General features: G+C 35.1%; 1 protein-coding gene across 1 annotated transcript in view; it reads right to left on the bottom strand.

Moving 5' to 3' along the window:
- The window catches only part of Focad (focadhesin), a 279,696-nt gene that overhangs the window by 9,340 nt on the left and 246,688 nt on the right, over positions 1 to 23,668 (bottom strand). Inside the window, exons 36-39 of the mRNA XM_070007985.1 lie at positions 8,393 to 8,521; positions 6,304 to 6,419; positions 2,886 to 3,146; positions 2,163 to 2,252 (exon numbers count right to left, since the gene is read on the bottom strand). Of these exons, the coding sequence (XP_069864086.1) occupies positions 2,163 to 2,252; positions 2,886 to 3,146; positions 6,304 to 6,419; positions 8,393 to 8,521 (596 nt within the window). The remainder of the gene's footprint in view (positions 1 to 2,162; positions 2,253 to 2,885; positions 3,147 to 6,303; positions 6,420 to 8,392; positions 8,522 to 23,668) is intronic.

The raw sequence follows: 23,668 nt of genomic DNA, 5'->3' as shown, positions 1-23,668 counted from the left end.
AACTCCTGTTAATGTGAATATCAGTGGATTTAATCCAAATTAAGTCAGACTTCTTTGAGGTTCTCAATAGTTTTAAAGGAACTAAGATTTTTTTTTTCAAACCAATGCATTTGTGAATTTCTTTTTTTTTTTTTTTCTGCTTATGTGGTGCTGGGGAATCAAACCCAGGGCCTCATGCATGCAAGGCAAGCACTCTACCACTGAGCCACCTTCTCAGCCCGCATTTGTGAATTTCTATGTTATGAATTCAATATACCTGGGGCTGGGAAGGTGGCTTAGTAGTAGAGTGCTTGCCTTGCATGCATGAAGCCCTGGGTTTGATTCCTCAGCACCACATAAGCAGACAATGCCGAAAGTGGTGTTGTGGCTCAAGTGGTAGAGTGCTAGCCTTGAGCTGAAGAGCTGAGGGACAGGACCCAGGCCCAGAGTTTAGGCCCCACGACCAGCAAAAAAAAAAAAAAAAAAAAAAGAATTCATACACCAACCCTCTGCAACCATTCATTATTATTATCCTTTTACAGGTGAAGAAATTGAAGAACAGAGCCTAAATAACTTTCTGGCACACATGAGAAGTAATGTTGTAAGAACTGGAACCTAGGGTCTGTGCTACCACTAAACTCTTACTTATATTCCTGCCCAAAACAAATAAAAGCTTTGACTAACTTAATAAAGAAGACTAACACTTTTGATGACATCAGAATACTGTTTTGCATGTGCTAGTGACAATTTTTTAATAACCTGGGTGAGTAGCACTGTGACCTTTTGCTCTTGATACCAAGAAGTAAATTATATACCTTATTTCATTACATTACATTACATGGTGTATTAATAAAATATAGTTACTTATTTGAATGCACTAATTACCATAATAAATAATTAGTGAGTCTTTGCCCTGGGCCAGGCACTATTCCAAGTACTTATTATAGAACAAGTCATTTAACTCTCAAAACATTCCTAAGAGGTAGACGCTATTATCTTCATTTTATTGGAGGAGAAACTAAGGGAGAAAGAAGTTAAGAAACTTAATGAAGGTCACACCATTAATAAGTTCTAGAGGCCAGTGTGGTACCAGAGTTCATTCTCTTACTACTTTCCTTTACTGCTTTTCTTTAGAACAAGCTAATTTCCAAAGTGCAGCTATTTTAAGTATTCTGCAATAGTGACTCTCAATCTGACAATATACTAGAATTTTTCTGGGGATACTTAAAACAGACTATTGGACACCTAGTGTTGAGTGAGACTTGAAAATTCTCCTAATCAGTTAGTAGGCAGCACTGATTCTGTCAACCCAGAGACCACACTTTGAGAACCACTGCTGTAGGATGCAGAAATTCAAGGAGCTAACTGAATAGGCAAACCTGACATATAGTGAAATAAACAATGACATGTCCACCAGCTAATGGTGGGGAGGGGTTCATTGTATTAGCTATAGGCAAGATTATATTCAAGTAAGTATGATGACTGGGATGTACTTAAGCTGAAAATTATTCACTAATTAGCTGCGGCCTAAATTTAACAGTGTTTTGTATTTTATTTGTTAAATGTGGAAAGGGGTAGTACTTGTTAATTACTGGTGTCAGGGCTAACAGTCCTTGTTTTTCAATCTACCACCCTTCTGCATTCAAAAAGGATAGTATCAGATATTAAAAAACTATGTAAGAACAGAACTATTTACTTATGACTTCTATAAACCAGAAAGCTTTTGGTTAGAATATTCCCATTACTAGCTAAGCCCCATTGGCTCATGCTCATAAATCCTAGTTACTCAGGAGACTGAGATATGAGGATTTTGATTCAAAGTTAGCCTGGGCAGAAAGGTCTATAAAACTCATCTCTAATTAACCACCAAAAATCCACAAGTGCCAGCCTTGAGCAAAAGAGTTCAGGGACAGTGCCCAGCCCCTGAATTCAAGTCCCAGTACTGACTTGGAAAAGAAAACAAGAAAAAAAATTGCTCATCCATATATTCATCTATTTAAACATATACTAAGCATCAATCACACTAGTAGGCTGGCCATTAGATTCAACAATGAAATAAGAAGACAACTTCCTAAAATTAACCAGTAAAAAATATAAAAACAAGCTTCAGGAAAAAGGATAATGAATCAATTCTTCAATTTGTAATTTCTGCCTCAGTAATGAAAAGACAGGTGCATTATTACCTTAGTGATATGGACAACTTGATTGGCAGCATCATCCGTCATTTCTGAGAGGCACTTTGCTACACTGATATAGAGCTCAAGATCATTTCTCTGGTAAAGAAAAATCCCAGCATGTCAAATGTAACCCAAAATGAAAATAAGTTGATTCTTAATGTTTTAGCAAATTATTAGGCTTGTTTATCCCTAAGCACATCAACTCATGTTTTAATTTCAAGCAAACCAAAATGTATGCTCAATTTTTATCATTAAAGATCTTTCTTATTTTATTTTATTTTCTCATCAAAATTCTATTGTTCTAAGTAGATTATAGGACTTTTTGTAAAATTCAAATTGAGAGGGCTTCTGAGAGGAGACAGGATATTAAGTTATTTGATGTAAGTAGTATATTGGACAATATGACGAAGGACTCTGAGTAATAAAGGATAAAGATTTCTGAGCTTGCTCATCTTCTACAGGCATCTGGTAAAAGGCTTAGCAACATTTTGGGGGGGAGGGGCACGCAGCACTGGTTAACCTACTTTTAAACTCACTCATAACTTTGGTTCTAAATATTCAACCTCAATTTAGATCTTGGAAGCAAACACACGCCTTGTGAAGAATGTGGTTATTTCTTGCTAGCCTTCCCACCCACATCCTAAAACACACACCTTCTAGCTTTGCCAAAATGACTTTAAAGAGGCCCAAACATAAATTGTCAGGAATGTAAATATTTTTGTTCCTCACCAGAATCTTATTTGGCAGAAGGTCAAAAATTTTCCCAGAAGCTTCAGAGAGCAGATTCCAGAGGTGGTGGGTTGGGCTGGGCAGTTTCATGGCCTGGCTCAGACCCTGTAAGGCACTTGGGCATAACTCAGGATTGCAAAGCGAGGAAGCTGAATTAAAGGCTGCTACCATTAAGTTTTCCACAAAGCCCTGGATCTGTTCATCAGAGATGTGTTTTATCCACAGAGGTACAGATACTAGGAGGTATTTCTTGATATTCAGCTGGATATAAAACAGAAGAGGTCAGATGTAAACAGGTAAATCTGGGTTTGCAGTTGTCAAAACTTCAAGTCATCGCTGAATGTGAAGAAAGACAGAAATAAAAAGGTCAGATTACTTCCTTTTCCCTCATTTTCTCACAGCCTTATGGCCCAGTGGGTCACTGATGCATGGAAGTTTGGCTGTTGAAATTACTTGTGATTCATACTAACTCTTGTGTATATTGTATCTGCCAATCTATTATTCAGCTGAAACCTTGAGTCTTTTCACAGAAGAGAATAAAATGCTACTTCTGAAAGTAAATGACAAGTGCTATTCAATTTTATAAAAGCCATGTTCTCCAGTAAATAGTTCCTGGAGATGAAAGGCTCACCTGCTGGAAATCAATTACTTAAATGATGCATCTGACAGTATTAATTTTTTTACAAGAAAATACAAGGAAGGAAGGTAAAATATATGAAGAAATGTCATTCTGGGGTGACCTCTGACCAAGGAACTGTCACAGTTGGGCATATGGACCTGACCAAGGCATCTCCAAGTTTGCAAGAGCCAAAAGCTACTTAATTAGTTCTCTTACTTGACATAGACTCAAAGAAGTAAGATTAGTGGGGCAGTAAGTCTAAAAGAAGTAGACTAAAAGATAGTAACATACAACAATTAAATCAGTGACTTTCCAAAAAGATCAATGTAGTTGGCATGCATTTTTCAGAATTCATTTTTAAAAAAACATACCATCTCCAATAATTTTATAAGGAAATAAATTAAAAATGGAAAGCAGTTGAGCTATAACAAGGAGGATAAAAGCAAATTGATACAGTAAGAGTAGTTGCATACAGTGTGAAAACAGACCAAGGAAATCTGTTGAAATAGTTTTAGAAGGGAGTAAAGGGGAAGAAAAGTGAGCGAGAGGAATGAGATTGACTGGAATACATTGTATGCATGTATAGAAATGTCAGAATGAATCCCCTCCTTGTATACTTTATATAAACTAATAAAAATATAAATTAAAAAGCAATTTGTAAATTTAAAAAGATACAAATGATCCTATGCAACTTCAAATGAAAAGAGCTACTAAGCTCTAACAATGAAATGGAAGGGCTGCTAAAAATGCAATGTTTCTGAGGGCAACTACACAGGTTGTTAAGAAACATACCTGACTCAAAAAGAGCTGTAGTATCATAGAGTGTCCTTCCATTTATTAGCTATGCGAACTTTGTTTGACTACTAATTGTCTGTTTATTACTGTATGAAATAAATTTCTCAGAAGTAAGGCAGACATACAAAAATAGCTCATACTATGATTCTATTCTAAAGAATTTCTAATGTTTATATGCAGTTTACATTTATATAAAAGTTCTTCTAAAAAAATAATTGGCTGGGTACTGGTGGCTCATGCCTATAATCCTAGCTAATCAAGAGGCTAAGATCTGAGGAGTATGGTTCAAACCCATCCTGGGCAGACAAGTCCATGAGACTATTATCTCCAGTAAACTACTCAGAAAAAGCCAGAAGTGATGCTGTGGTTCAAGTTGTAGAGTGTTAGCATTAAGCAAAAGAAGCTCAGGGACAATGCCCAGGCCCTGAGTTCAAGCCCCAGGACTGTCAAAAAAGAGAAGAGGAGGAGGAGGGGGGGGAGGAGGGAGTAAGAAGAGGGAGAGGGAGTAAAAAGAGGGAGAGAGAGGAAGAAGGAGGAGGAGGAGGAGGAGGAGGAGGAGGAGGAGGAGGAGGAGGAGGAGGAGGAGGAGGAGGAGGAGGAGGAGGAAGAGGAAGAGGAAGAGGAAGAGGAAGAGGAAGAAGAAGAAGAAGAAGAGGAAGAAGAAGAAGAAGAAGAAGAAGAAGAAGAAGAAGAAGAAGAAGAAGAAGAAGAAGAAGAAGAAGAAGAAAGAAAAAGACGAGGACGAGGAGAAGAAGACAGGATGTGATTGGTAGCCTGGATCTAAATTTGTGAACAGAGAAACTGATTAAAAATAGGCCTATGTGACCTTTTGTTAAGTGATATTCTTGAAATCAGCTAGAAACTTACAAAGGTAGTAAAGGTAGAAGTTTACACTTAAAATTACCATTTTTAGGGTATATAAATTATAACTCAAAAGTATTTTAAAACAAGACCTGGCATAATTGTAGAGATTAAATGTGATCTCTCTAAGTATCCACCAAGTTCGGACAAGTACCAGATATATAGTAAATGTTCAGTAAGTGGCATCCTAAAGAAGTTATTTGGAACAGACAGGTAAGGTAATAAAAAGAAAGTACACAGCGAGGGCACAAAGCTCAATAGCATACATTTTCACTTAGAGAGCATTGGGAGCAGTAGAAAAGGCTGAATGATGAATAGGAACTAAAGCCAAGAGTTTGAAAATGTAAAGGGTTTTGCATGAATTTCAAAATTTAAAGCCAGATTACAGGGGGAATTCAATGACGAAGAAAACTTACTTCTAATAAATGGATTAACCTCTAAGAAATCCTAGAATGGATTTTTTTTTCTATCTTAGCTTGAAATGTCAAAAGTATGTATTGTGTTAATTTCCTCTTTAAAGTGATAGATCTTCCAATCTACCTTTGAATGCCTGGAAGGTGCTAATCCTTATACTCTTATCACAAATACTATTACTTCTTCCTCATTGCGAGAGGAACGTCTAGGAGAGATGACATTCCAGTTCTTCCACCTATGCCCTTCCACCTACTTTCCCTAGGGGCTCTGAATTGATGCCTATCCAAATCCTATCAAGCCTTCAAGTTCAGCTTAATTGTTGCTTCCTTTGGGAAGGGTGGGGGGTGGAGGAGGAGGGGAAGAGGGATGATATAACATATAGATGAGTCTTGCCTGTCTCTTAATACTCACTGAAATGTCTATGTATATCATCTCATCAAACAAACCGAGGTTGAAGTAACTTTAGTTATATGAGCTTGAGAAGGAACTTTAGTATCTCTGATCATCAATTACACTTCTTTTAATAAATGTAGTTAAAGCATGATTGGTAACGGCAATGGAGGGGTTCTAAATCATATCATTTTTCCAATCTGTTGGCTAGCTACTCTCAATTTCTGTAAATGTCCATTTGTCCACTCTTGATTTGGAGAACACACACCCAAATGGATGTTAATCTCTCCCCAAATAGCTTTGTCCTCTTGCTGCTCAACTATCTTAATTACTACATACACTCAGACTGTGGATAAGTGGTGGTATCATCCACAGGCCTAGCAGTGCAGCTGCGTTCTGTGATGATTGTGCTTGAGTCACCATAATTTCAAGGCACAGTTGCTGTATCTCTTCTCCTGAAAGAGAAAAAAGGAAAGAAATTTCTGTAATGAAGTTGCTTCTCTGGTTCATTTTAAAACATTAAGGGCCAAAGCAAAGCATTTGCTTGGGCAATTTTTTGCAGCTTTCATTAGAACATTAGTAACTCAAATGGTATTTCAGGAAAAAAAAAAGTATTTCAGAAGTTCTGTGAGTGATGGGGCAAAATCTGTGTCCACTGGTACTACTGTCCCGAGTCTTGGAAATAGCAATGACTTTGAATTAGCTAGTCTTATTTCTCTTATATTCTCTGAAGCAATCTGAACACTCAAACCCTATAAACACTGAAAATTTCTAGCTAACACTCTCTAAGTCCCTTTTTTTCCCTCTTGCCTACCTTATGTTCAGCAGTAAGATACATCTATGCGATTCTGGAATGCATTACAGGTATAGCCATCTTATTTAATGATTAGCTCTTTACAGCAGTCTGAGTCCCTTGTGTGTGGGGGCTTATTTTCCCAACCAGACCTTCTCTCTCTCCCCTCCCAAAGGATTTATCTCAAACATGGCTATTTGCAGTTCAGCATACCAATGCAAGAGAACCGAAGAGCGTATTTTACAAATGAAATCTCTGGAAATCCAGGATGGTGACATGGTATCTTACACAGGATTAGGTTCAAATAAAAACATTTTACCAAAAAGTTGTATATATCAAAATCATCTTTAATTATCTCTACATCAATATATAAATTACTGAATTATTTTATATATTGTATGTAAGGAGGTACTATAATATCAGTGATGAAACAGCTATGACAAACCCAGAGATATAATTTTTTGGGACATTTTCAGAGCTCTTTAGGCTCTCAAAAATAAGGTTCTTAAACCATATCTTTTATATTTTAATGCTTTTTGCAGACCATGATTTCCTGTGGATAGGGCTGAGCTTAATTAAGACAGGGGGTATGGAGGTGATAAGGAGAAAGAAGGAGAAGAAAAGATAGAAGGCAAAAAGGAGGGAGGAAAGGAGAGAGAGGAGGAAAGGAGGATACAAACAGAGAAAACTTATGAACAACAAAGGGCAAATTTTTTAAAAATCTTAAGTCTAGTTCATATTCACACACTTAAGTTTTCAAGTTATTTATCATCTTTTCATCACTAAAATGAAATGTCTGAAATAAATTAACTTATATAGATAAAAGAGTTACTTGAAACTCTAGTGCATGATCAGGTAACATTCTTGTCCATGCCTGGAGTGATCCTGGTCACTTAGTTTCTTAAGTTTTCCCATAGTAAGAAGCCATGGGTTTCCAAAATGAAAAATAGTTGACAGATATGGCTAAGACAGTAGAAGACTTCAAGTAATTGGATGGATACTGTCCCTCCTTGAAACAGGAGTCAAAATATGAAATTATATTTGTGTGGAGGTAGTCCACTCTGAATAACAGGTTGCTGTGGATGAAGCAGAAGTGTAAAGATGTGCACTCTCTCTCTGTCTCTCACCACAAACTCTGGTAGGAAGAAGAAAGGCTCCCAATCATATCCACATTCCAACTCCTGGACCTTCTGCATATAGTATATCACATGGCAGAAGATCTTTGCAATCAGGGATTAAGGTAAAGGATCTTGAGTTTTTTAGATTACTATGAATTATCGAAGTAGGCCAAATGGGAACAGAAGTTATGAAACATGGATTTATGTGTCAAGGCCTGGGACTTTCATTGCTTACTTTGGAGATGGAGAAAGGGAGTCACATTACAAAGATGTTGGAAAAGAGAAATGGTATCTCTACCAGAGACTCCAGAAAGAAATTCATCTACTACCATGATCTTTGGCTAGAGCCATATTGGACTTTGGAACCGTGTGGTAATAAATTAGGTTTATTTTGAGCCAGTAGGTGTGTGGTGATTAGTTCTACCAGTCACTACCAATTATGACACAGAATCTGTTTTTCTACTCAGATTAAATCCTAAAAGTGGAGTCTAAAGACCTAAAATCACTTAATATTTACCGAAGTTTAGCCTCATAAGTGGAGAGAGAAGTGCAGCCCAATTTGCAGGAGGAAACTGGTAGTTTTCTCCAACAGTTGCTATAGGTTTCATCACTACTTTGAGAAGGGAAGGAGGTACAGCCTCAGGACCTGTAATAAGACGGAAAAAAATTAATAATAAGATGCCTTCATAGAAGTATGAAAATAAAAATGCCAACTATTCCTTGTCCTTTCAAAGATTTGGTATCATATCTGTAAATGTGTTCAGTCCTTTAATTTTATGCTCTGAATTGCAAATCCATTTGCAAGAGCCAGTTCCTGCTCCCCTGTTCTTCTCTCTTTGTCTCTACAACATAGTACCATTATTTTAATTTTATCTTCTTGGAGAGGGGGAGATGACAAAGTTAAAATTGAATAAGCAAGATACTAGAAAGTTTCTATATTAGACTTAAGAAGGAAATAATCATTATACATAAAGACAGGTCAATTGAAGTTATTCAGTCAAAGGATCAGAAAGAAATAAAAGAAGAGGTAAAAATGGACAGAACATTAAGGTGCCATCAAGCATACTAATTTATGCAAAATGGAAAATCCAGAAGGATAGAAAAAAGGCAAAGAAATATCTGGATAAAAGCAATAACATAGTTAAGACATTCAAGAAAACAAAAGATTAAGCCAGGTTACAGTGGCTCACATCTGTAATTCTAGCTACTCAGGATGGTGATTCAAAGCCAGCCAAGGCAGGAAGTCCGTGAAACTCTTATCTACAAATAACCACCAGAAAACCAGAAGTGGCGCTGTGACTCAAGTGGTAGAGCATGCTCCTTGAGCTGAAGAGCTGAGGGACAGTGCCCAGACCCAGAGTTCAAACCCCACAACTGACCCCCACCCCACCAAAAAAGAAAGAAAGAAAGAAAGAAGATAAATGTACAGAGGTCCATACTAATACATATTGTAATCAAATTTTCAAAGGATATTAAAAGTGACAAAGGGAAGTGCTCTGTCATATATGGAAGGCCTTCTTATTGAACTGGTATATAAGAAAAAAGCTCCTTATCTTGAACTGGGATAACATTAAAGCACTAAAAGGAAAAAAAGAAGCACTCCAAATGTTAAAACCAGAGAAATAATCTTTCAAAATTAGGAAGAAATTAAGATTCCCAGAAAAACAAAGTGGAGAGAATTAGGTACTTGTAGACATGTTCTACAAAAAATGATAGCTTCAGGTTCAAAATAAAGGAATTCTGCACAACATATAGACAGTAATATGAAGACACAAAAAGAATACCTCTGGTAAGTTACGTAAATTAAATATTAAAGTCTTTGTTTTGTAACTCCCTTTTCATTTCCTACATGATTTTAAAAGTATTATGAAGCAATAATTATAAAACTGACAACAGTTACAACTGCATTCACCAAGAAGATTAGCAATTATAATATATATGAATGAAACTACATAGCCCCAAAATACATGAAGCAAACACTGATAAAGAAAGGGATAACCCAACAATAATAGTAATAGACTTCAAAGTTTTTCTGTCAATAATTGACACAGTATCTAAACAGAAGACTAGTAAAGACAGAGAAGAACTGTTTAACAATATAAAACAGAAATCTAGCAAACATGAAAAAAATACTCCACTAAAAACCACCAGAATACACATGTCAAGGGCATATGAAACATTCTCCAGAACTCATCACATATGAAAACATAACATAAGTTATAACAAATGTAAAAGTCTAAAAAAATTAATTAAAGAATTTTGATTAACAAGAATGGAATGAAACTAAAAGTTGGTAACAGATTTCCAGGAAAACTAGAGCTATCACAAATATATGGGTAGTCAAAATCATTCACTTAACCAGTTAATGAAAGAAGAATCACACAAAAATTAGAAACATTTTGAAATAAATTAAAATACAAAACATCAAAACCGATGAAATGCACTAAAAGCAGTTTTCATGATTTATTGAAATTAAAAGCCTAATTTTAAAAAAGTATAAGAACTGAAACCAGTCAGCTAACTATACCTCAAGAAATTAAGAAAAGGGCAAATGCACCTAGAATTAGGAGAGGAAAAGAAATAACAAAAATTTTAGTTGAGGTAAGTCAAAATGGAACAGAAAAATAATGAAACAAACCCTAAATTTGGATGACAGAAAAGACTAAAAATTGATACATTTGTAACTTACGAAAAAGAGCAGAGAGAAGATGTAGATGAAATTAGAAATTCAAGTGGAGATATTTGCACTGGTCTTATAGTAATGAAAATTGTTATGAGTACACTATGAAAAACTGTTAGATAATTTAGATTAATAATTAGATAATTGTATGTTAGATAATCTGGATTAAATAAAAAATTCCCACATAACCTACCAAAATTGAATCAGGAATAAATGAAAATACGAACAGTCCTAAGATAACTAAAAAGATTAAATCAACAATGAAAGCTTTTCCTCTGTATCAGAAATAAGACAGAATGTTCATTCACAGCACTTTGTACAGAATGTTCTAGCCATAACCATCAGAAAATAAAAAGAAAAAAAAAGGTACTCAGATTGAAAAGGTAGAAGTACACTATGTTTACAGATGACATGATTCCATACATTGAAAAACCAACAGAATCTTTAAAAAAAAACATTAATACATCTAAAAAAGAATTAAAGTTTCAGGGCATAAGGTCAAAATGAAAAAAAATTAGTTTATTTCTACATTCCATGAATAAATAACATGAAAAGCAAATTAAGAAAAGAAATTAGAAACAATTGCAAGAAAGAAAAAACATCTGAATCCTTATCTTGGGGTTCATTTCGCCTAACATCAACTTATCTGACTGTTTCTGCTTGTCTTAGACATATACTAGTAATTGCAAATAAAGAAAACCATGAAACCTATGTTTCTTTGGGCCTGGCTTACTTCACTTAATATAATTTTTTCCAAGTCTTCCCATTTCCTAACAAATGGGGCAATGTCATTCTTTCTGATGGAGGCATAGAATTCCATTGTGTATATATACCACATTTTCTTGATCCATTCATCTACTGAGGAGAAGGGAAAAAACAAATTGTTTAAATAGGGATACAGGTGGACCCATTGCAACCATGAGATGTACAAGATGTTATGTCGAAAAATGAACTTTACAACTTTGGGCGGGGGAGAGTTTGGGGGGGCAGGGGGAAATGGGATGGGAAAGGGAAACAAAGGAGGAGGCAACAATTCTTGATAAGAAATGTACTCATTATCTTGCCCATGTAATTGTAACCCCTTTGTACGGTATTTTCACAATAAAAAAAATAGAAGAAAAAAAAGAAAAGAAATTAGAAGTAATAAGCACTAAAAATTTAAATATCAGAGAATAAATTAAGGCAAAATGAAAGAGTATTTGAAGAGTATAAAATATTATTTAGAGAAATTAAAGAACTGAAGTAAATGGAAAGATATCTCATGGTCACAGACTGGAATACATAATATTATTAAGATAACAACAATACTCAAAGGAACCTAAAGATTCAATATAATCGCTATCAAATTTCCAAGATCATTTTTTGTCAGAAGTAGAAAGGAGTTTAAATAAAACACGAACACAGCTATTCACAACAATACTATTTGTAATAGCCAGAAGGTATAAATAATTAATAATTTAATTATTATGGAATTTCAGGGCCCTCAAATAGCTAATACAAACTTGGTAATGAAAAAGTTGAAGAATTTATATGTACCAATTTCAAAACTTATTACAGAAGTATAGTAATCTAAATAATGTGAAATTGGCACATAGAAGGATAGACATACAGCAGTAGAACAGAATTGAGAGTCTAGAAATAAAGTTGTATGTTTAAAGTAAATTGATTTTTGAAGTGGTGCCAATACTACTCAATGAGGGAAGGAATTGTCTCTGCAGTAAATGGTCCTGAAACTACATTCATATGCAAATGAATGATTTTGGATTTTGGCACCTATATAAAGATTAACTCTGAATAGTTAGAAACCTAATATTAAAGCTAAACAATAAAGTTCTTATAGGAAACATAGGAGTGCATCTTGATCTTAAGATTTGGCAATGTATTCTAAGATATGCCACTAAAACATGATTGACAAAAGAGAAACATAAACTATACTCCATTAAGATGCAAAAGCTTCATACAACTAAGAATATTGTCCGGAAAGTAAAAAGACAACTTAAGCAGGAAATTTTGCAAGTCAAAGATCTGAATCTAGTCAGGTGCTGGTGGCTCATTCCTATAATCCTAGCCATTCTGGAAGCTGACAACTAAGGGTCACAGTTGGAAGCCAGTGGGGTCAGAAAAAAATCATCTCCAATTAACCAGCAATATGCCAGAGGTAAAGGTGTGGCTCAAGTGGTAGAGCATTAGCCTTGATAAAATGCCAGCAAGAGAGTGCATGCGGCCCAAGTTCAACCACCATACCAACACACACACACACACACACACACACACACACACACACACACACACACACACACACGAGATCTGAATCTAGTATCCAGAGTATACAAAAAACTTAAACATCAAAAGATAACCTACTAGTTTTTCAGGGATAAATGATTTGGAAATTATTTCTCCAAAGAAAAGAGTATAATATGATGGTACTGGCCATCAAGAAGCAGGATATGGTGGTGCACAATCCCAGCACTGAAAAAGAAGGCTAAAGTAAGAGGATTCAAAATTTGAGGTCAGCCTATACTGCATATCAAGTTCAAAGCCAGCCTAGGCTACAGAATGAGACAAGGTCTCTCAACTTCAAATTAAAATATGACCATCCAACAAAGATATGAGAAGATGTTCAACATCATTACTTATAAGAAAAATACAAAGCAACATTAGACTCTATTTCACATGGCAATATTATAACAATACAATGAAAAATAGTTGGCAAGGATTTGTGAAAATCAGAATCCTTACATACTGGGAATGTAAATATAAAACAGTATAGCCACTTCATTGAAATTTGGCAGTTTTTCAAAAGGTTAAAAGGAATTTCCATGTGATCCCAATCTCACAAACAAACACAGGCACACACACTCCAACTGAAATCAGGAGTTTAAATAAAACACGAACACAGCTATTCACAACAATACTATTTGTAATAGCCAGAAGGCATAAACAACCCAGATGTCCATTATATGATTAATAGAAAAGAGAAGCATACAATGGATTATTATTATTCAGCTATATGAGAAGGAATGAGGAGATGAACCTGGTAAACAGCATGCTAAGGGAAAAGAAACATCTGATACAAGCCTATCAAAGTGAAGCACAGAAAAAGCAAACCCATAGAAATAAACATGAGTATTGTTAGTAAGGGCTAGCAGAAGGTGGGGGGCAACTTATCAATGGAATCCAGGTTTCCCTTTGAGATGATGAAAATATTGGGACAATATATTGGTGCCTGGTATCCTGGTATTCCTCATCCTGGATTTCCAAAAAACTGGGAATAGAATTTCTGTTCTTGGATTCTGGTAATCTTAGCAATAAATATGTTTCCTTTTGATCAGTTTAATTAAGTTATTGCTTTCTGCAAACAAAAAGTATTCTAACACATTTGCTATCTAGCTATTGGCCTCAGGACTCCACCAAAAGTGCCTGTGCTAAGATTTCTAATGGCCTTAGATCTAAGTGCCAAATTCAAGGTCATTTTCCTCCCAGAAAATGCAGCAATAACTGCTTCTGGGCTGTTCCTCTACTGAGGCTAACCTGAGCTCATCTATGCTCACAATTTCAAATATTACTTATGTGTGGATGGCTATAAATCCTTTAAATCCAGGCCTTCCTCCCTCCCTCATATTTCAAACTTCCATTTCCAATAAGAAAACTCTTAAAAATCTGCAATCAATTGTTTCCTAGTCTAGGGATTCATCCACAGACCTCCTAACCTTTGATCTTTCTTTTTGTTAATGAAACCAACAGTGTAGCTTACAACATTTCACCTCTATTATTCTTGCTTTTTAAAAGCGACTCCTACCACTTTTCTACGTTGTACAATGCAGAAACTGATGTTTTATTTCTGTGTCATGTTGAGGTACAATGCTGAGAATTCAGCAAATTTTTTATCAAGGAGTTAGGCACTGCTTTACAAGAAAAAGAAAGTAAATATTCTGATAAACACATTCATTAATTCAAATATTTATTGGGTATCCATTAGATACTGAGCACTGTTTTCAACAATGAAGACAGAGGTAAACATGATAGAATAGGTCTTGCCCTCATGGAGTGTCTATTTAAACAAAAGAGGGAAAAAAACCCACAAGGCTTAAGTCAGGTGTGATCCATATAATAAAATTAACATGCTGAAAGGAAGAAAATTGGTTGGCTATTCACAACCCTATACTAATTACACAATACAGAATGTTGGTTAAAGACTGGAGTCTTTGATTTAACACACACACACACACACACACACACACACACACACACACACACACACACACACACAAATACAAAACTCAAAAATTAATTTGCTTTTTTAAGAGTCTTTGGGTTCCAAAGAAACAGGTTCCATGGTTTCCCTTATTTGCAATAACCAGTATATGTCTGAGACAAGCAGAAAAGGTCAGATAAGTTGATGTTAGGTGAAATGAACCCCAAGATAAGGATTCAAATGGTTTCCTTTCATGTGATTGTTTCTAACATATTTATAAGATGATTTCTTTGTTGCTTTGTATGTCCCTCCCCCATGGTATAACCCCTGCTTTCACTGTATTTGATGTCGGTATAATTTGTGGAGGGGAAGGGAAAAAACAAATCATTTAAATAGGGATACAGGCGGACCCATTGCAACAATGAGATGTACAAGTCATTGTGTAGAAAAACGAACTTTACAACTTGGGGGGGGGGGCGGCGAGGTGAAGAGGGGGAAGGGAAGGGATGAGAAGGGGAAACGAAGGAGGAGGCAATGCTTGATAAGAAATGTACTCATTTTCTTGCCCATGTAATTGTAACCCCTCTGTACGGTATTTCACAATAAAAAATAAATTAAAAAAAGAGTCCTTGGGTAAATGATTCATATAAAAGTTTTGATGAGCTAACAAACATGATAAATATACACATAGTATAACATTTGTCTCCTTTTACATAGCATATGCAAATCTCATAGAAAATCATTAATTCACAAGCAGATGTATATTTTAAAAGATTTTTAGATTAAGTACTTTCCAAATTTCATAAAGTTTTATTCCAGATCTGACAGAATTCACTATTGCATTTTTCAGAGGATCTAAGGACCAAAAAAGACATCAACTTTTCCTCTAATACTGGGACTCCAGTATTATGACTATTTTTAAGATGTTTTATTGCTTAGGTAATAAGCACTCCTTTGACAAAACAATGGAACTTTCACCAGTGACTGCATTTTAGTATATACATATTGCTTTTATATTCGCTGACTTGATCTGATATACAGTCAAGTGTCAGAAACAAGGAGAACTTGTAAAATGGAGAATAGAGTTGAAAAATCATGTCCATAATGCAATATAATAAATCTCCCACATTTAAAAGTGTTGAGAGCTGGGCACCAGTGGCTCACACCTGTAACCATAGCTGCTTAGGAGAATAAGCTCTGAAGATCATGGTTCAAAGCCAGCCTAGGCAGGAAAGTCCATGAGATTCTTATCTCCAATTAATCACAGAAAAAGCCACAAGTAGTGCTAGTGGTAGAGTGCTAGCCTTGAGAAAACGGAGCCCAGAGACAGTGTCCAGGCCCAGAGTTCAACCGGTGAGGGGTTGGGGGTAGGAGTGTTTGGAATCAATATTGAGTAGCATATCTAGAATCACATAAAATTTCCCACTATATGTGTGGGGTGCTGATTTTGACACTAGCTAGAATAAAGGGAACTGTAAGGAATGAAGAAAATATTTGGTAGTTCTATTCATTGGGTGGGAGAGGTATACAAAGAAAGGGAGTACCAAAACCAATAAAGTACAGTTAGGTTCCATTCCTAGCCATATTTAGCATAGGACAAAAATAATCCAAATATGAACAACAAGAATGATCAGTTTCCTTATTTCAAGCAATTGTCTTAGATAAGAAGAAATACTGGAATATTTTATGAACAATAGATTTGAAATTGAGAGTGCCTATGGTACTTGTTAAAAAGATACAGGTGTTTCAAAATCTGAATATAAATTTGCTTTATGTCTCTCATACATTTGGCAGCTGCAAAGTAATAAGTAGCATATTTGAACATGATATATTACAAGAGGACACATGATCAAACATACTTTGACTATACTTGAGTATAAGATCTTATTGTCACAAGGCTTATGGGTACCTCCAGGATAAGTCTGACAAAAAACAGACTTACAGCTAGGGTGTGTGTATATTCTTTGACTTCAGCACATTACCTGTATAGTACAGACATATCTCTAGTTTCTTCATCTTAGGTGTTGCTACAGACCACTTAGCTTATAAGTCAGTGAGGGCAAGAACATGCAGGAGTGAACACACATACACACACCACACACACACACACACACACACACACACACACACACACACACACACACACACACACACACACACACACACACACACACACACACACACACACACACACACACACACACACACACACACACACAGAGCAGATATTTAAGTATTTGAATACTATTATATGCCAGGTAGTCTGTTCTAAGCATTTAGCATAGCATAGAGATGTTGTTCCTAATCACTGAGGAAATTGAAATCTAATGGAAAAACAGTTATTTGTGTGTGTGTGGGGGGGGTATTGGTTATGGGGCTTAAAATGGGCCTTGAGTTCTTTCACTCAAGACTAGTGCTCTCCACTTGAGCCACAGCTCTACTTCCAGTTTTCTGGTGGTTAATTGGAGATAAGGGTCTCACGGACTTTCCTGCCTGGGCTGGCTTTGAGTTGTGATCCTCATATCTTAGCCTGCTGAGTATCTAGGATTACAGACATGAGCCATCAGTGCCCTGCAGAGAAAGGCAAATTTTTAAAAGAAATATTAATAATTATGTAGATAATGACACATATATAAAGTACTCTGAAAAACAGAAAGTATAATCCAAAAAACCTAATCTAATCTGGAAACATCATGGAAGGCCCTATTTTATCTTACCCCAAAACAAAATGTTTAAAGATGGAAAAGATGAGTATGATTTTTCTAGACAAAATCCACAGATAGAGATAATTATATAGCTTGTCTGTAAGAACAATGAGATGCTCTGTTCCTACCAGAAACTATTCTACAACCAAGACAGTTGTTGAAACAATTCATGACTCTGAAAAATCAGTCAAATCGTAAATGCTGGTAGGGTATTCTGCCTTAAGAACAAACTTTAACAACATTCAGAGTTACCAAACACAAACAACCCAAGACTCTTTGCATGAGGGAGTCCAACAAGCTATCACAGCATTATTCACCATAGCTAAGATATGGGACCAACCCAGATGCCCCTCAGTAGACAAATGGATCAAGAAAATGTGATATATAAAATGGAATTCTATGCTTCTAGCAGAAAGAATGATACCTCCCCATTAGTTAGGAAATGGAAAGACTTGGAAAAAATCTTGTTAAGTGAAGTAAGCCAGAGCCAAAGAAATACAGGTCCCATGGTTTCTCTTATTTGCAATAACTAGTATACATCTAGAATAATCTTATCAGATGAGCAGAAAAGCTCAAAAGCTATGTATGTATGACCATATAAGATGATGCTAAGCAAAATGAACCCCAAGATATGGACACAAGAGGATTTTTTGTTGTTGTTGTTTTTAATGTACTATGTGATTTTTTTTGTTTCTTTTGTATGTTTGTTCCCCCTATGGTATATCTTCTTTTGTCACTGTATTTGATTTTGGTACCCTGCACCTTGTATGTACACTTATCTAATTTGGAGAGGGAAAAGGGAATAACAAAATGCTGAAAGGACATAAGATGACCCATTGAAACAATGATATCCACTATGTTGGAAATGAACTTTACAACTTTACAACTTTACAACTTAGTTTTTTCCTGTAAGAGAAGGAAGTTAGAAATATGAAGGTGGTATTGTAAATAAAACTGCTGATAACATGAGGCAGATTTAAACATATGTATAGATACAGATTCAGAAATACAAACATAAAAGAAAGAGAAAGACTATTTCCTGGCTGTGTCAATGGAACAGGTCTGGGAGCAGTAAGTTTTACTTCACAAGCAATACAGACTTTGAACTCAGATCCTGGCTTTTAAATACCATCCCTTTCCAAAAGGAAACTAGGCTACCTGCCTATTATACAGCTGATGACCAAACAGCTAATCCAAGAACATCCTGTGTCACAAAATGAGGACAAACAGAATGATAAGGTCATGTCAAAAGGACACAAGAGCTACTTGAAGAAACTTATTGGCCAAATCTAGGACAACTTGAATAACCAAATAATGAATCAAATTGAATAATAAATGAATAAAATAGGAAATTAAGTTCACACTAATGCAAAGAATGGAAGAAATGAAGGGAGAAAGTAATAGAAATCTCATTCTTAGAGTGGATATATAATTATAAAAGGTATATAGAATAATAAAACTTAAAAAATCATGTTTTGGAAATTATTATAGCAATAATTTCCTTTCCCTTCCTTCTCTCTCTCTTTTCCTCCCTTCTTCCCTCTCTTTGTCCTTTCTTCCCTTCCTTCTCCCACCTTCTGTTGTGGGTCAAACCAAGGGCCTTGCTCATGCTAGGTGGGTATTTAACTACTGAGCTATATCCGTTTTTTACATACTAATAATTAAGTCAAGCAAGATTTGCTAATGGATAACGAAACTGGAGAAAAAATAGAATGAAAAATAAGAAATGTATAGAAGCTTAAAATATCTCCACACAAACATTTACTAATGATAAAGGATAAAAAATAATTTAATTTGGAGAAACCCAGAAGACACCTTAACCAACCTTAACCTCACAGTAGAGGGAGACAGATAGCACGTGCTACCTGATGTGATGCAGTAAAAAGAGTTCCATTTCTATGATACCACTGACGTACCTCTGAAGAATGTTCTATAAAATTAGCTAGATTGTTTTAGAAGGGCTTCTAGTCTCAGAATATGTTAAAGTCATAATAACACATAATTGTTTCAAATTTTAGATGCCTGAAGAAAAATGACAAGGAAGTGTCGAACAACATATCAGACTGACCTTCTCCTATTATAGATGCCATTGGGATTGTTAGTGAAATGAGTAGTGTCCTCCGGGTGATGGGAACATGAGAGTGTTTTCTTATAGTCTGTAGCTTTCTTGCAACATTTTTATAAAAATTTTCAACTTTTCCCTAAGTTTGAAATCATTTCAATATTAAAGGCTAAAAAGTACAAATCTAAAAAAGCAGGTATTATCAACTTAAATTATAGGAAAAAACCCTCTTAAATAATAAATATATACAAATATATTCATTCTTTTGGACAATTAGATGTAAATAAAAGCACTCTTAAAAAATTATTGTCAAGGTGATGTACAGAGGAGTTAGTTACATAAGTAAGGTAGTGATTGCATTTCTCGTTTTACTTGTTACCCCTTCCCTTATTTATCTCTTGCCCCAACATATTGTCTTGTGAGTATTGCTGTTGCATAGGTTCCCCCTTTTTCCTTTGTCTCGCCATTTGTTGTACCCTTTTCCTTTCCCTAATTCAGCTACCCAGGGTACCAAAATTGAATACAGTGAAACAGGAGATAAACCATAGGGGGAAAACACAATAGAAAGGAAATCATGTCGTAGATTGAGAACAACTACAACAAAGAAAAACCCCTTGTGACCACATCTTGGAGTTCATTTTGCTTAGCATCATCTTATATGGTCATATGCACATAGCTACTGAGCTATTCTGCTCAATAAATAAAAGCACTCTTTTTTCAGTTGTGGGGCTTGAACTCTGGGCCTGGGCACTGTCCCTGAGCTCTTCAGCTCCAGGCGAGCATTCTACCACTTGAGCCACAGCACTGCTTCTGGTTTTCTGGTGGTTTATTGGAGATAGAGTCTCACAGACCTTCCTGCCCAGGTTGGCTTTGAACCATGATCCTCAGATCTCAGCATCCTTAGTAGCTAGGATTACAGGCATGAGCCCCTAGCGCTGGACTGCCTTTTATTATCAGTGTCTTATCTATACATTTTTTCTTTATTATATGATATTATTACTAGAAAGTATTTATATTGTTTTCTGTGGATTGTTATAAAGTGACATATCCCTTATAAATTCCACTATTTTTTTAAATTTCTTTGTTCACTGTACAGTAGTCACTGAGACTTAGAGACTTGAGTGTCCTGCTTGAAATTTACATAGCCAGCAAGTAGTGGAAGTAAGATACAAACCCAGGCAGTCTGGCTCCCACACTTTTAACCTCTATAATAGACTGCTTTGATTCATACAGAGTTTAAGAACTAAAAACTAGCATAATTTTTTGAAGAGCAAAGAAGGATGTTATTCTTCTACATGAAATCTTCATACTGTTGCCCATTAATAAACTTCTGAGACTTTATCTTAAGGAAGTATACAGTAGAAGAGAAAAAGCTACATGCATAAAGATGTTCACTATGGTGGACAAATTTTAAATGTCCAACAATGAAATGATTAATAATGCCTTGTTTGTAACTCTGAATTAAAAATATAAAGTATATATATATGTATAAATATATTTGGAAACATGTAAAAATAATGTATGCATAAAAGCAATAATATTAAAATATTAATATTAATACCTAAAATGATCAGATAAAACCATGGGAAAGGAAGTTACTTTTCCCTTTGAGATATTTTAATGTTTACACAAAGAAAATAGAAATCAAATCCACATAAAACTTAGCCTATTTACAAATGTCTAGTAAGTGATGCAAAAGGATTCTTACCATACTTTCTCCAACTTCCCTTTAGAGGAGATGGGTAGTAATTATGTCCATTTACATGGAAAATCATTAAAGATGAAAAAAATAACTAAAGTTCTTTTAAGAAATAATATAAAATTTTGAACCACTATAAAACATGCACATTTACAAGGATATAAACGGAAGTATCTTTAGGTGGAGATATTACAGAGGATTCTAATTCTTTATACCATTTTTATATGTGATGAACACATATAACTCACTTCTAACAACATTTCTCAAGGGCTATAAAGATAAATTCTCACTAAAAGTTCATATATTCAAAAATGATGAATGATCTTGGTGTCAAACTCCATAATTTCATAAAGCGATGACTTTCTCACAATATTTACTTTATATCCAGAGTTCATTAGTTTTGTTCCTTTCCTAAATACCATCTCAAAAACTCTAGAAAGCACAAAAAAATAGTGAGATTATGTCTACAAATAATATGTGCATAATCCCACTACTTAGGAATATAGATCACCAATGAAGGAAGTACCATTCATTGACTGTGCCACATGCATTTAAATGTATTTTCCTCAGACAACACTTCTTACTGTAAAACTTAAAGACCAATAGAAAACTACAGCTTAGAAAGCATTCAGCACATTCCCTAGAAATAGGATAACAAAAACAATTCTATATGTAGAAATACTTAATATTAACATTAAAAAGAAATTATTATTTTATTAAGTACTTTTTCAAATGTTTTAAAAGTGGATAAAATATTGATAAAACATATATGTTTTCTCTTTACATTTAGATTTCATCAATAAGAAGAAAAGAAGATAAAATAGTTAAGAATCAAAAAGAAAAGGCTATTTCTGGGGTGGAGGAAGTAATATAAGAAGATAGTGAACTAGGAACAAAGATTTGAAGCCTAGCATGGTAAAGAAATGTCCCCATGACTAGAGGAAAATGATGACAAAGTTTAAGGGACAACATATCGGACAATAAAAAGGAAGGCCGTTAGAGAAGAAAAGAGAAGATCCCACAAAAATATAAAGAAATTATTTTTAAAATCATCAACTGGATTCCTTAAGAACCAAAGGAATTTCATTTACTTGCTATGGTTTTAAAGTGAGGGCTCTATGAAGAAATGGATGCTATGAACAGCTGGTATGTTCTGTCATGCAAGTATTAATATATCTAAAATGAGAAAAGTACTAAGCATCAGAAAGCAAATTAAAATGCTCACTACTCAAATCTGATTGGCTATATTGGAAATCACCATGCCCAGTCTTATGCTGCCATATATGTATGTATCAGGGATAACCTTACACATTTTTTTCTTCTGTAAGTTATTAAAGTGAAAAACAGCATCCAGAAGTAATGAAACCATGCCATCTCTGAAGTGTCTATCTTCTGACTGTGCCAAGCACAATTATCATTCTCTAAAACTATTTCTTCCTCAAAAGAGTTCACCCAAGTTGTTATCCTTCCTATCAGCAGCCCCACTGGGCTTTGCTGAGTGACATCCAGACATTTAAACTCAAAAGCTGCTTCAGAAGGGAGTTATTAAAATTCAAATGAGCTGGGCATATTGAAGAAGAAAACACTCGTTTGCATGCACACCTCCGCTTTTGGCCATCCCATTTAGTCCCATAGAGCAGGGTCTGGTTTTGTTTTTGTAAATGGGCTTGGGAGGCCGAGGTCAGCCTCCCACGGCCCCCACTCCTCTGGGGTCATCATTAGTAATGTGTAAGGCTGAATAGATTTTTCCTGTGAATCTAGCCAGCAAACCTGACAGGAAGGCAGCCCTCTCCCACAACCTGAAAATGCCAAAAATCCAATTGGTAATATGGCATTTTTAATACTTCATTAATCTGCTTTCAAACAGCTTTCAGCAAGACTGCACATCACAACACCAATTCCACTGCCACCTGATTTTTCAGCGTTGGAGTGGAACAGTTCCTGTTATACATGACTATGTAATCATAAAAATGTCACATTTAAGCAAGAATTCCCCATAAGATTCAGAGGAAATTTATTTCTGCAAGAAAATATAGATCTGGGGAGTCAAAATGACATTTTATTTACTAGAAAAAGAAGAAGAGTCTTTTATTTGACCTAAGATTTATTTTATTTCTCATGGAAATACCATACCATATAATTTACATAAGATAATAATGAACAACCTAATGAAAATAACAATAATATGTAGTTCTAACATTATTCTGGCCATGGAAACTTTAGATGCACATTTAGTAAGAATTCAATTTCTTATGAAAGAAGACCTATTATATCTATTACAAGTTGATTTAATTCATAGTAGTATGGCCATTAAACTAACCTGTACATTACATGTAATATGTTTATATGCCATGTACTAAAATGACATAACCACATATCACATTCTATTGAGAAAGACTAAAAACAAATAGCTGAATTCCTAAGTCTAGGATAATGGTACTACTTCATAACT

This window comes from Dipodomys merriami, unplaced genomic scaffold (assembly GCF_024711535.1).
Source record: "Dipodomys merriami isolate MVZ:Mamm:240054 unplaced genomic scaffold, mDipMer1.0.p SCAF_11, whole genome shotgun sequence".
In the NCBI taxonomy this organism is placed as follows: domain Eukaryota; kingdom Metazoa; phylum Chordata; class Mammalia; order Rodentia; family Heteromyidae; genus Dipodomys; species Dipodomys merriami.
The sequence above is the reverse complement of the archived record's forward strand: the minus strand, read 5'-3'. Positions and strand labels throughout refer to the sequence as shown.